Source organism: Nerophis ophidion, linkage group LG13 (assembly GCF_033978795.1).
Source record: "Nerophis ophidion isolate RoL-2023_Sa linkage group LG13, RoL_Noph_v1.0, whole genome shotgun sequence".
Taxonomy (NCBI): Eukaryota; Metazoa; Chordata; class Actinopteri; order Syngnathiformes; family Syngnathidae; genus Nerophis; species Nerophis ophidion.
In genome coordinates, this window is record NC_084623.1 from 34,177,174 (window position 1) to 34,192,387 (window position 15,214).

Consider the following 15,214-nt stretch of genomic DNA (forward strand, 5'->3'; position numbering starts at 1 on the left):
TAATACACGCAAAACATTAGTATATCAGGCCATTAATGTACAGTGTTATCATAGTACCCGTTTACTATGTTATTGGTATGCCTGATGGAGCGACTACAAGGAGATTTAAAGGATGATTTCTCCGCTGAGTCTGGGCGGAGTTGGGAGTTGGCATAGAGAAATTGACGTACTGCTTGTATTTTTTACGAGTTTTATTTGCAGATCTTGTGCGCTTTGTAAATATTTCTGGATTTTTTCCCACTGTAAATGTTTTGAGTTTGCACCATGAAAGATCCCCACCAGAACACCCCTAATTTTGGCTGTTCTGATAAACAGAAAATGACATTCACTGTACATACATTAAGAAATATTAATTCTAACACTACACAACTCGTAGCTTGAAACAAATATATACGTTGGACAAGAGAATTACACTTATACAAAGAGTTCATCTAAGTATATTATTATTGTATATTTCATTGGTAATGACTTGATGCAATTGTGTGCATGTAGGCATCATGTACAAATGTTGTAGTCAACATTGTGACAAGCTGAAGAAAACCTCTCTACATGAAACCGCTAGTAAAATAAATGAGCTACAAACTCCAGATTCCAGCTGCAACAACATTATCATGGCTTGGAGAGGGTTATGGCCAACACGTGTCACACTTATGTGGACAAAAATATCAGGACAAACATTTAACATCACTTATTTTTTGATTCAACTCCAAATCCTTCATCCCTGTCCGATTTTTCGTTTTGTAATTTTGTCTTTAGCACCCAATAATGTTGTGCATATATCATATTACTGTTGCTACATACAGTACAAACAGCTCTCCTTTGAAAGACAGGATCAAGCATCGTCCAGATGGATCATAACGTGCAAAATAAGTGACTATGTGATCGAATGGGTTCTGTCATGTGTTGAACGTGCTTTTGCATGAAATTTCAGTATAAGTGTAGTTGTAATCCAGTGGTGTTGGTTGATATTCCTCTTCACAATTTCCCTCTCACTACCTTCTTCTAATGTTCTGTACAACACTTGTTTTTTTGTACCCCTTATTTCATCCTGCAGTATTAATTAATAGGTTTTTTCATTTGTCTAGCCTTCTGTTCCTCAGCTTTCTTGTCTGTGGACTCTCCTTAGGGACAATGACTACTTTTCCACTTAGCACAACAACACCTGCTGTACTTTAATGTTTTTGTGTGCGTGTGTGTGTGTTGACAAGCCATGTTCTTCTATAGGCTGTCACTGAGTTATTCCTCCAGTCTTAAACCTGGTTCAACGCTAGTACGGCTTGTTACATGCTAAACATGGACGTAGACAGCATTCGCAAACGTTTGTATAAAACTCAAGATTTACTTTTAAAATATAGGCTGACGGATAGACGCTTTGATGAGCTTAATCATGTGAGTGATTAATGTTTATTTCATGCTTTTCTCGATGTTTGTTTTTATTGTGTATTTGTAGTTGTTTACAATTAAGTTGAGTTTCTTGAGCACGACAGGATAACATTGTTTTGACATTGGCTTCCGTCCTTTCTTTTTCTTCACAAAATTAAATCCCTTTAGTTGTTAACAAAACATTGGAAGAAGTGCATAACTTTTTTTTATAAGTCTATGAAGTCTTGAATCTTCTTGGATTCCTGTAAAATGTGTTTGAATTGATAGATGCTCTGTCCTCTGATTTCAGCCACTTGCCTTTTAAGCTTTGTTGATTTATGGTTTAAATTTAAAGTTCTTCAGAAGTCCTCATTCTTTTTCTATACTGTAATTTGTATTGATTGTGTGTTTGACATCAATTGTGTCTGCAATTGTTTCTCTGCTCTCATAGAACAAGCACAGATTAACTGATGACATGTTGCATAGCATCGGTTATTAAATAAATTCCTCACCCTGTCGATTCCCTCCCTATCGTCCTTCAGGTGGTGGGTACTGACGGGGTGCGGGCTATGATGGAGTCGGCCCTGACAGCAAGAGATCGAGTGGGTGTGCAGGACTTTGTCCTGCTGGAAAACTACACAAGCGAAGCCGCTTTCATTGAGAACCTACGCAAACGCTTCAAAGAGAACCTCATCTATGTAAGTTAATACGGTTAAATGAGCATTTTTGTGTTTAATAACAAAGTCAAACTGCAGAACAACAATCAGTCAAATAGCTTTACAGATATTACCTTTACTTGGTGTTTGTAAAAAATAAATACCTGCACAATGCTTAGTTCAGTGTACTAAATGGGAAAAAAAACATATTTTTTCCAAGTGAATTCACCAACTTTACTATGTTAACGTATAGTTTTGTCCGTGACGTTACCAAACAGCTGTTCTTGGGTGACAATTGTTTTTTTCAGGAATCCATTATCATACTATTATTTCATAAAAGCAGTCATTCAATGCTTCTTCTGGGTCGAGTTTGAATTGGTCAATGAAATGTATATTCTCCAGTCACGTAAGTTGGTTTAAAGGCGAACTGCATTTTTTTTTTTTAGATTCTGCCTGTAATTCACAATCATTATGAGGGACAAGAACACATATGCTTGTTTTTCATCCATTCTAACTCTTAATAAACGTAAATAAAAGTCTGCTTACAAGGGAGCCAATGAGAGCCATGACGTCATTGCGTCTATTTCGACCATGAAACCCAATAAATAACCATCCAAAAAGCGGCAACAATACTCCATTTACATTTTGTGACCTAATAACATTAGTATTAGCGATATTGTCTCTGTAAGCACCAACATTACAGACCTATTATACATTTAGCGGCGCATTGATCAGAGCGATGCAACTCTCTTATGCTGCTGTGTTGACATCAGCTGGTAAGCTGCTTTTTACCCCTTAGAAGTCGTGAACGTTAATTCTAGGTTAAAATTCATGCATCTCACCTGGATAGTAACATTATGTGGACATAAACTAAGAAGTTGGTACACTTAGACAGCCAATTAAGAATTGGAAATGGTGAAAAAGATCCAAAAATATGCTTTTTTCACCCTCCTTTTTTCTCTGCATGTGTAATGTGTCTACAGACACATTACACATGGGACTGTTTAGCATGAATGAATAGTTTTGTAAAACTTACAAATGTTGGTTGAAATGATGAATGAAGAATCCATACGTTTAGGAAATACTGTAAAAATTCACCTCGCAGCACCTGCAATGAGCAAACTCGTCCAAAAAATGGCGCCATAACACAGACAACACACCTTTTCAATGTCTTTGGATAACTATTTGTTGAACTTTGGCCGTTAGATACAAAACATACATATATCAGCCACACTTATTTACAGTGTCTATATAATACAGAGCTGAAAGTATTTGGAAGTTTTTTTAATACGCTTTGTAGGCAGAATATAGCGACTCGCATTGGGTTCATTATAAGCTCGCATTTATTTATGAGTAAGAATGAAATAAAAAAATAAAACATATGTGTTTTGGTCTTACATATAGATTGTGAATGACGACAGAATTAAAAAAAAAGTGCAGTTCCCCCTTAACAATTCAGTTGGACATAAATCTCCCCAGTAAAATGTTCTTGGTATATCTCCTAGGGGTCATTGACAGGAGAAAAAATCAGATGTTTTGCCCAATTATTTCCTGATCACTGTAATAATAGTTTTTTACTTTACTTGTCTTGAACCTGTCCTGTCTAGCAACATGGGCAAATAATATTGTTGATCTAGATGCCCGTATCTTTTGTACAGAATGTAGGTCGTAGTTTAATTGTTTTCAGTCACATGTCTCATCAAATGTTTATATTTGCACAATCCAAATATCCAAAAAAGGAGTAGGAAGAAGCAGAGGACATGTGGGTTATGCCAAGTATACTCTTTCGCCCACCCCAATTTTGTCAGTCTCTGACTAAAGGTATGCAATGATAGGGCAGGGGCAAAGTGAAAGAGAAACTGTGGCGCAACCAAAGACTGATCAAGGACCGATATTAATCTGTGTCAGACATATGGAATTATCATGTACAATATATGTCTGCTGTGGTCATGTTATGTATGTAACCTGACTCACCTCCAGCTTTGTTTGTAATACTGACAGTCTAACCTGGATCCATACAGTACAATTATAGTTGTTTGTGAAGGTGCATGGGAACAGGGACCATTTTGAGAACATTGTAGTTAACATTGTAGTTAACATGGCGTTGCCAGCAGTGGGAGGCGACGGACTGGGGTGGCAATTCTCGTTGCCCCCCGACTCAAAGCCTGCACATTGGAGTTCAACCCAGTGGACGAAAGGGTAGCCTCCCTCTGCCTTCAGGTGGGGGGACGGGTCCTGACTGTTGTTTGTGCTTCCTCACCAAACAGCAGTCCAGAGTACCCACCCTTTTTGGGTACACTTGAGGGAGCACTGGAAAGTGCTCCCCCGGGGGATTCCCTTGTTCTACTGGGGGACTTCAATGCTCATGTTGGCAACGACAGTGAAATCTCGAGAGGCGTGATTGGGAAGAATGGCCGCCCGGATCTGAACCCGAGTGGTGTTTTGTTATTGGACTTTAGTGCTCATCACAGATTGTCCATAACAAACACCATGTTCAAACATAAGGGTGTCCATATGTGCACTTGGCATCAGGACCCCCTAGGCCGCAGTTCCATGATCGACTTTGTAGTTGTGTCATCGGATTTGCGGCCTCACGTTTTGGACACTCAGGTGAAGAGAGGGGCGGAGCTTTCTACCGATTACCACCTGGTGGTGAGTTGGCTGCGATGGTGGGGGAGGATGCCGGACAGACCTGGCAGGCCCAAACGCATTGTGAGGGTCTGCTGGGGACGTCTGGCAGAGTCTCCTGTCAGAGAGAGTTTCAATTCCCTCCTCCGGAAGAACTTTGAACATGTCACGAGGGAGGTGCTGTACATTGAGTCCGAGTGGACCATGTTCCGCACCTCTATTGTCGAGGCGGCTGACTGGAGCTGTGGCTGCAAGATAGTGGGTGCCTGTCGTGACTGTAATCCTAGAACCCGTTGGTGGACACCGGCGGTGAGGGATGCCGTCAAGCTGAAGAAGGAGTCCTATCGGGTTCTTTTGGCTCATAGGACTCCGGAGGCAGCGGTCAGGTACCGACAGGCCAAGCGGTGTGCGGCTTCAGCAAAAACTCGGACTTGTGAGGAGTTTGCGGAAGTCATGGAAAACGACTTCTGGACGGCTTTGAAGCGATTCTGGACCACCGTCCGCCGCCTCAGGAAGGGGAAGCAGTGCACTGTCAACACCGTGTATGGTGCGGATGGTGTTCTGCTGACCTCGACTGCGGATGTTGTGGATCGGTGGAGGAAATACTTCTAAGACCTCCTCAATCCCACCAACACGTCTTCCTTTGAGGAAGCAGTGCCTGGGGAATCTGTGGTGGGCTCCCCCATTTCTGGGGCTGAGATTGCTGAGGTAGTTAAAAAGCTCCGCCCGGAGTTCCTTAAGGCTCTCAATGCTATGGGGATGTCTTGGTTGACAAGACTCTGCAGCATCACGTGGACATCGCGGGGGCGGTACCTCTGGATTGGCAGACCGGGGTCGTGGTTCCTCTCTTTAAGAAGGGGAACCGGAGGGTAAATTCCAACTATCGTGGGATCATACTCCTCAGCCTTCCCGGTAAGGTCTATTCAGGTGTACTGGAGAGAAGGCTACGCCGGATAGTCGAACCTCGGATTCAGGAGGAACAGTGTGGTTTTCGTCCTGGTCGTGGAACTGTGGACCAGCTGTATACTCTCGGCATGGTCCTTGAGGGTGCATGGGAAATTGCCCAACCAGTCTACACGTGCTTTGTGGACTTGGAGAAGGCATTCGACCGTGTCCCTCGATAAGTTCTGTGGGGAGTGCTCAGAGAGTATGGGGTATCGGACTGTCTGATTGTGGCGATCTGTTCCCTGTACGATCAGTGTCAGAGCTTGGTCCGCATTGCCGGCAGTAAGTCAGTGAGGGTTGGACTCCGCCAAGGCTGCCCTTTGTCACCGACTCTGTTCATAACTTTTATGGACAGAGTTTCTAGGCGCAGTCAGAGCATTGAGGGGACCCGGTTTGGTGGCTGCAGGATTAGGTCTCTTCTTTTTGCAGATGATGTTGTCCTGGTGGCTTCATCTGGCCAGGATCTCCAGCTCTCACTGGATTGGTTCGCAGCAGAGTGTAAAGCGACTGGGATGAGAATCAGCACCTCCAAGTCCGAATCCATGGTTCTCACCCGGAAAAGAGTGGAGTGCCATCTCCGAGTCGGGGAGGAGACCCTGCCCCAAGTGGAGGAGTTCAAGTACCTAGGAGTCTTTTTCACGAGTGAGGGAAGAGTGGATCGTGAGATCGACAGGCGGATCGGTGCGGCATCTTCAGTAATGCGGACGCTGTATCGATCCGTTGTGGTGAAGAAGGAGCTGAGCCGAAAGGCAAAGCTGTCAATTTACCGGTCGATCTACGTTCCCATCCTCACCTATTGTCATGAGCTTTGGGTTATGACCGAAAGGACAAGATCACGGGTACAAGCGGCCGAAATTAGTTTCCTCCGCCGGGTGGTGGGGCTCTCCCTTAGGGTGAGAAGCTCTGCCATCCGAAAGGAGCTCAAAGTAAAGCCGGGTGGCATCTGATCAGGATGCCACCCGAATGCCTCCATAGGGAGGTGTTTAGGGCACGTTCAACCGGTAGGAGGCCACGGGGAAGACCCAGGACACGTTGGGAAGACTTTGTCTCCCGGCTGGCCTGGGAACGCCTCGGGATCTCCCGGGACGAGCTGGACGAAGTGGATGGGAGAAGGAAGTCTGGGCTTCCCTGCTTAGGTTGCTGCCCCCGCGACCCGACCTCGGATAAGCGGAAGAAGATGGATGGATCGGTGGATGGATGTAAAAAAATGTTTTTACCTGGTTGTGTAAACGCTCGCTTAAAACAAAATAAAGCATAACACCCAACTATTGAGGCCTCCACTGGCACAAATATTCACATGATGGTGCATTTAACTGTATCGATATGTGCAGTGCGCGTAGCCCACTTTTGAAGCTCCAAAGACTGTGGACATGTCTGTGGGCATGTCTGTATCGTGCAGTCTGTGATCATGGTCAATATACATGGTTGACAATTTTGTTTAAATAAAGTTTTAGAAGTGGTAAAATAAAAGTTTTCTGTTTATGTCAGGGTTGTCCAAAGTGCGTCCCGGGGGCCATTTGCGGCCCACAGTTAATTGTTTCGTGGCCCGCCACACATTCTGGAAATGCTATTGCAAAAATAAAAAATAAAAACACTAAAAAAAAGTACAATGAGGTGAAATCCAACAGGGAAAAGTTGCAATGTTGACTCAAAGCTGCCATGCAGGGTGTTTGTTTTTCTTTAGTTTTTCTTTATTTTGCTCTTATTGCCAATGCTAGAAAAAAAAAAAAAGTTAAATATGTATTTTTTTATGATGAATTATTGACCTATTTAAGGCTCCAATTACTTCAAATATATCACTTTATCATGTTTTATGTGGACAATATTATGTGCATATACTGTGTGGTTGCCATATAAAAACAAGGTTTTCTGTGACAAAAGAGCATAAAACCAACAAAATAATAGTTCAAACGTAAAATCGACAGACATATCTGAAGTTGATCTTGTAACTTAAGTGTTGAAAGTAAAACAAATAATAATAAAAATGTATCACTTATGAGTGGGGGACCTTTTGGATCCCAAAGATATTTAGTGGGATTTTATTTATTCTTTCACTGTGATTACTCAGAAATAATAATACATTTAAATCAATGGTGTCTTGCATTATTGATCTTTTTTGGGCTCCAATTAGTTCAGATCAAACATTGCTTTCTGAATGTTTTGGGCAATGGGGGAAATACTGCATATTTCAGTTTTACTATAAAAAACATAGTTGTCTTTGACTGAAAAGGCATAAATCCTTTTTTTTTTTAACTTTATATCAACCTGAAGTTGATATAGGGATTTACTGTAAGCGTTACATAAAAAATGAAAATAATAATTTGACTTATTTTTAACAAGTTATTGACGGAGACCCTCTACGGTCCCTGGGAGTCCTAAAGGTAAAAAAAAAAGAATCCATATATTTTCTTATGGTTTAAAAATTTAAAATATCTAAACGGCCACCGCATGGTTTAATTTTTACTTGTGTGGCCCTCAGTGGAAAAAGTTTGGACACCTGTCGTTTATGTCCTTATGTTTTCTAGTTTTGTTGACATCATCATCACTCTTATTTTTTTGCAAAAACAAATGTATAGTTATGTCAAAATTAGGGTCTTCAAAGTTGACGCGATAGTAATGACTTAAAGCTAATTTCCTTTTAACGGCACAATTTTTTTTTGCTTGCAGTTAATGCAAATATATATATATATATATATATATATATACATATATATGTATATATATATATATATATATATATATATATATATATATATATATATATATATATTACACTTTTGCACAAATGGAGGAAAATTAGCCTCGATCACAATCCTTTATTATCTCCTCAGTCTCTGCTGTGCAAGCAATCAGTAAGCGAGTTTTGCTTACTGAACGACATCTAAATTATTTCCATTGTAGTTTCATTGACAAGTAAAGGCCTACTTTTAGTTCTGAAGTGAAGAATAATAACCCCGAAAACATTGCACGTTGAAAGGTGACTGTATCTTTCCTTTTTTTAAAAATCAGACTTACATTGGCTCTGTGCTGGTGTCAGTTAACCCGTACAAAGATTTGGAGATCTACACAAAGAACCATATGGAGCGGTACCGTGGGGTCAACTTCTACGAAGTCTCACCACACATGTAAGTATGAAATTTATAAATAACAATCGTAATGCATTCCAAAATAAATGTAAATGTATGTCTGCCAGTTTTTAATAAGGTTTTGTACATTGGCTTTACATGATGGCATCATTCACACTAAACAGTGCTTCAGTATAACTCTGGTTTTCCACTACTTTCTAAAATAGGTCTGTTGAAGAATTATGCAGCTTTTCCCTCAACGATGACGTAACTTTTGAACCCAACTTGTAAATTTTGTCAAGCTGTGTCCAGACTGCCTGGTGCTCACTATTTGACACACTCAGTGTCTCCTTAAAGTTTGGAAGATGTCATGCCATAAGGTGGTGTTTATTTGAAAGGTTGCCACAGGAATGCTCAGGGAACTTCTCTCATGGCCCATTAGGTCAGCGATTAAACAGACATTTTCTTAATGGAGACTTGCGGCAACTTAAACAGACATTTTCTTAATGGAGACTTGCGGCAACATAACCAAATATTCTCTCACTAGCAAGCTCTCTTTCCCATGTGTTTTTTTACTACATCGCTTAAGAGCAAGGCCAAAAGTTTGCTACCCCTGAGTGGAAGGGGATAAAAAAAATGTAATTTGTCAAGTAGTGGGGCGGGAAGGTGTGGAAAGAAATGTAAGCAAATGATGATACTGGTGAGCGATTTAAACCCCTCAGAGTAAATTCTTCAGAATAACCCTTAGCCTTGAAGTGGCTGTGGCCCAATCTTCTCACATTTAGTCAAATGTCCCATATGTCTGAACAAGCTGAAACAACAGATCAGTGCAGGTAAGATCGGATCAATGTTAAATGATACTGTAACTTATATCAGTTGTTCCCCATTAAGGACTAAATGGTGATTATGCATTCATTTTACTGCCTTTTTGATACATACGATGTGATTGTGCAGATGGACATACTGTCCTTGCCAGTCAGTGCATATAGTGCTTCTTTAGCAGCAGGCATTTTTGTTTTCAAAACAATGTTGTAGTGATGCTGGCATTTCAGGTGGCTAATAAGGTTGGATGTGTTGAACCGCTATGTTTTTTTTCGCTCCTCACGGAATCTTGTGGGGAAGTCCAACGCGATCTACGCTGTTTGTTTACAGTGACTCTGGAGAAGTTTGTGACAGACCCTTTACAGCAGGGGTCACCAACCTTTTTGAAACCAAGAGCTACTTCTTGGGTACTGATTAATGCGAAGGGATACATTTACCTTTAATAAATAAATCTATATATATATAAAAAAAAAGGGTATTTCTGTCTGTCATTCCGTTGTACATTTTTTTCCTTTTACGGAAGGTTTTCTGTAGAGAATAAATGATGAAAAAAATACTTAATTGAACGGTTTAAAAGAGGAGAAAACACGGAAAAAATGAAAATTTAATTTTGAAACATAGTTTATCTTCAATTTCGACTCTTCAAAAGTCAGAATTCAACCGAAAAAAATTAAGAGAAAAACTACCTAATTCGGATCTTTTTGAAAAAATTAAAAAAAGAATTTATGGAACATCATTAGTAATTTTTCCTGATCAAGAATGATTTTAGAATTTTGATGACATGTTTTAAACAATTTAAAATCCAATCTGCACTTTGTTATAATATATAACAAATTGGACCAAGCTATATTTTTAACAAAGACAAATCATTATTTCTTCTAGATTTTCCAGAACAAAAATTTTAAAATTTTAAAAACTTGCCCTTATGTGGGCCTACCGAGGATGTCGTGGTGGTTTGTGCAGCCCTTTGAGACACTAGTGATTTAGGGCTATATAAGTAAACATTGATTGATTGATTGATTGAAAATAAATTCAAAAGACTTTGAAATAAGATTTAAATTTGATTCTTCAGATTTTCTAGATTTGCCAGAATATTTTTGGGGAATTTTAATCATGATAAGTTTGAAGAAATATTTCACAAATATTCTTTGTTGAGAAAACAGAAGCTAAAATGAAGAAATAAATTAAAATGTATTTTTTATTCTTTACAATAAATAAAAATATATTTGAACATTGATTTAAATAGAAGAGGAAGGAATTTGAAAGGTAAAAAGGTATATGTGTTTGAAAATCCTAAAATAATTTTTAAGGTTGTATTTTTATTCTGTAAAATTGTCTTTCTGAAGTTATAAGAAGCAAAGTAAAAAAATAAATGAATTTATTCCAACAAGTGAAGACCAAGTCTTTAAAATATTTGTTTGGATTTTCAAATTCTATTTGAGTTTTGTCTCTCTTAGAATTAAAAATGTCAAGCAAAGCGAGACCAGCTTGCTAGTAAATAAATAAAATATAAAAAATAGAGGCAGCTCACTGGTAAGTGCTGCTATTTGAGCTATTTTTAGAACAGGCCAGCGGGCGACTCATCTGGTCCTTACGGGCTACCTGGTGCCCGTAAGGACCCCTGCTTTACAGCATGAGCACAAAGCGCTTAAATTGTTCACTCTAACCCACCTACAGCAATGTACATTTGAGCTATTTTATATTTTTATGACAGCTATTTTTAAATATTAATAGACTTGTTTGTTTATAATTCCTCATAATTGATCATTCTCTGTCCAGTTTTTATCATCCACTCCTTGGTAATGAGTGTAATGCATGTCCGCAAGGCGATCTAGCTGCCATCTTTTGAATGTGATGATCTTTACTAGCTTTATGTTGGTGGTGTGGAGTTATACTCACTCATGGTGCTGCTGTATGATTAAAATCGTTGTTTGACCTGCGTCACATTGGCCCATTTTTATTTTGGCCCCTGACGGCAAAAATAAAAGTAACACGTTTAAAAAGACGTGTTACTTAAATGATCCAATTACTTCCCTCACAAGTAGTTTAACGGCTACCAATTATCGGGGCGACTCCAAGTAAGACATTTACTGTACATCACATGCAATATTTGTTTATTTTTTATCCAAATAAAATAAAATATCACACAATGATTGTTTTTACCATGACATTATGTAATCTTTCTATGTAGAGATGATGCATTACCAATTTCGGTACTAGGGAATCAATACCGGTAATCAACTGTGCCATATTTTAGTACTATAGTGTGTAATTCATGTGGTAATCAGTGTGAATTTGTTTAGTGATAATAAAAAAATTGTAATTTACCATTTAACCCTGAGCTGATCAGTATAACTGTGCAGTTCAGTTATATGTTGTTTTATTACACTTCTGAGTCTCATTTGCAAGTATGCATTCATTTCAGTTTGTCTTGTGTGTGTTGCCATAGCCATGAAGTAGTATATTGGCATTAGGTCAAATATGCCAATCTTGTCTTTTATTGAGCCCTACAAAGTGTTTACCTGTAAGTTTATTACTTTTTACACACTCGCTGTTTGATTATACAGCATGTGCATCTTAGTTGATTACCATATTTAGAGGTAATAAAATTACAATGTAAAATTGCTAATGCTAATTAGTAGCATGTATATGGCATATCCAGTGTAAATTTTCATTCAGCTAGTGCATTTTGAAAAGTGGAGCCTCGGGCTGGGCGATATATCGATGAACTCGATATATCGCGGGTTTGTCTCTGTGCAATATAGAAAATGACTATATAGTGATTATTCAAGTATACATTCTCAGGCAGTTGCTTTTAGCTGCGGGCATTACACTACAGGCGTTTCCCACTCTTTCTTGTCTCTCCTTTTCACAGAGACTTAAACAAGCGCACCTTCTTACATACGTCACATAATGACGGGCGCATAACGTCACACGCCCTCGCCGAGCAGAGAGATAGCTGCATGGGTAACGTTAGCTGTGGTGCTAGCAGAGTGGTGGTAGTGGTAATATGAGAGAAAAAAGGTGCGAATCTGGTAACAAATGAAGAATTCATTCCCAAGGAAAACAGCACGGGGTCCATCGTCTGGCGGTGGTTTGGCTTCAAGCGGGGATATTTGCAACAGACAACCGTAACTAATAAAGTGTGGGGCAAAAGCGTTGCTCCAAAAACTGGCTGCACTGCTAATTTTTGGCATCATTTGAAAAGTCACCTGCTAGAGAATGATAAGTGCTTGAAACTTCACATGTTAACATCTCCGTTCGGTGCCACACCAACAAAATGCAGAAGCAACCATTTCCACATGAAAAAAATAGTCAACAACAGAAGGACATAATGTCCGCAGGAACCACCCACATAGCGAAGGATTTGATTTCCTATTATGCAGCTCATTTTTATTTGACAGTTATTGAAATATATTGTGTGACATCATGTACAAAAGTGCACTTTATTTGTTTTAAACTATTGTAGTGGCGTTCTGTACAAAAAGTGCACTTTTAGTGTTGTTTTGATGTCATCTTAGTGAAATCATGCACAAAAGTCCACTAATAGCTTGTTTTCAAATGTCTCTGACAATCTTGGCGGTATAGCTCGGTTGGTAGAGTGGCCGTGCCAGCAACTTAAGGGTTGCAGGTACGATCCCCGCTTCCGCCATCTTAGTCACTGCCGTTGTGTCCTTGGGCAAGACACTTTACCCACCTGCTCCAAGTGCCACCCACACTGGTTTAATTGTAACTTAGATATTGGGTTTCACTATGTAAAGCGCTTTGAGTCACTAGAGAAAAAGCGCTATATAAATATAATTCACTTCACTTCACTTGCACTTTCTGCTTTGAAATGACATGAATGTCTGTGCCACTGCTTAATAACTGTTTTATAAATACAGTTTTGATGAATTGACTTAGTTGGGATTTTCCCTCTCTGCATGAAAGTTTAAAATTAGCATATATTAATGCAGTGTGAACAAGAATGTTTTAATGTAGACACATAGAATCATCATACTGCTGTGATTATATGCATCAAGTGTACATTCAAGGCTAAGGCAAAACATCGAGATATATATCGTGTATCGTGACATGGCCTAAAAATATCGAGATATTAAAAAAAGCCATATCGCCCAGCCCTAGTGGAGCCTTACTTCTGAGCGCATTTTATCAGGCATGCTTATTTTGTTGGCATGGAAAATTGCAACATTACCTAGAGGTCTCTTGGCCTGCAAAGTGCTTGAACCGGTGACAAGTCTGCAACCGGGTGTGGCGTCATATGCAACAAAGGTGTCTAAATATGGTACCCTTAGATATTACGTGAACTCGTCAGAATTAGGTCGGTACCTATAAAAGTCCCAAATTCCACACCCATTTCTACTCATATTTTGCAGAACAAACATGAAATGCTACATTGTCTCATCTCTGCCTCCAATCTTTTAGCTATGCAGTGGCAGACAACTCATACCGTTCTATGAGGACAGAGAGAAAGGACCAGTGCATCCTAATTTCTGGGGAGAGTGGAGCTGGGAAGACGGAGGCATCAAAAAAGATCCTGCAGTACTATGCAATTACCTGTCCAGCCAGTGATCAGGTGCAGACTATCAAAGACCGACTACTGCAGTCCAACCCTGTGCTCGAGGTGAGACATGAGAGAGGTGTTTGAGACACAATGATTGTGTGCGTGCGTGTTTGTGTGCACTGTACAGGGGGAACCATTTAAATCCACTTCCCTCTGACTGGCTGATTCACTTCAGAATAAGCGGTTGGCGAAATACAAAATAGCAAGGGACATACGGATTCCTTGAACTGTACACATTTTTTTATTAATTATATGATTATGAACTGTTTTCATATGTTTTATACTTTTATCTAATATACTTTAATCCAAGAGTACTGCTGCTGTAATTTTGTTGTATTTCTTGACAACAATGATAACAAATCTTTTGCACGTGTAAATCTTTCAAGTACCTAAAAATCTTAAAAATATATTTTTTCCAGTTTTCCCTTTTTTATTGCAGTCAATTAAGGGCCAGACATAAACATGATAAATGGATTACCACAAAGTAAAATTAGTTTTCATAAATCAAATTGTTTTCATATTTGGAGCAAAAAAAAGGGGTTACAACCTTCTAAATATTTTTTTCTAACTTTATTATAGCCCTCAAAAAATGAAATAATTCCCATAGTCACCTTCACACTCGTTTGACCCAATATATTAGTCGTGAGTTTGTTCTATTGTAGATTACAGCACTCACCGGCACCCTGGAGGATCTTTCAAGCTTTGTCCATTCCGGCTAATTCCTTTAAATTAGAAATGAGCTTCCATTTATAAAACTACCGGCATGTATTGATCTGCAAAAATTTGGTCAACTATTGATCTGCAAAAACTTGGTCAACTAGATACTCACAGTTATAATATTTCGCTTTGATGTTAGAAATCCATGTCTGCGTTGACATTCAACATCGCTCAAGCCAAAGCTGTGTTATTGATATCAAAGATCAAAGTCGTTTGAAATTGATGAGGAAGGGGTTGAAGTTTAATTACATAAAAAAGTTGTTCTGCCTAAATTTGGTGATTTTGAGATTTTCCCGGTTAAGCTAGAGTAGTGCCAGTATTAGCGCTGTGTGAAACATAAGTCATGCCAAAAGAATATTTGTTCATGGCTACAACATGACAGATACTACACTGTTATACATATAATACGTATTAATTGAGGCCAACAACATTTAGAATATGCTTTATAAAAACTG

The 15,214-nt window shown here is 39.2% G+C and overlaps 1 protein-coding gene across 4 annotated transcripts in view; it reads left to right on the forward strand.

Annotated features, from left to right (window-relative positions):
• LOC133564478 (unconventional myosin-Ic-like) overlaps nt 1-15,214 on the forward strand; it is a 134,537-nt gene that overhangs the window by 68,787 nt on the left and 50,536 nt on the right. For all 4 annotated transcript variants that reach the window (XM_061918821.1, XM_061918824.1, XM_061918822.1 and 1 more), the window contains 3 exons: nt 1,905-2,060; nt 8,601-8,716; nt 13,904-14,102. In XM_061918821.1, coding sequence (XP_061774805.1) covers nt 1,905-2,060; nt 8,601-8,716; nt 13,904-14,102 — 471 coding nt within the window. The remainder of the gene's footprint in view (nt 1-1,904; nt 2,061-8,600; nt 8,717-13,903; nt 14,103-15,214) is intronic.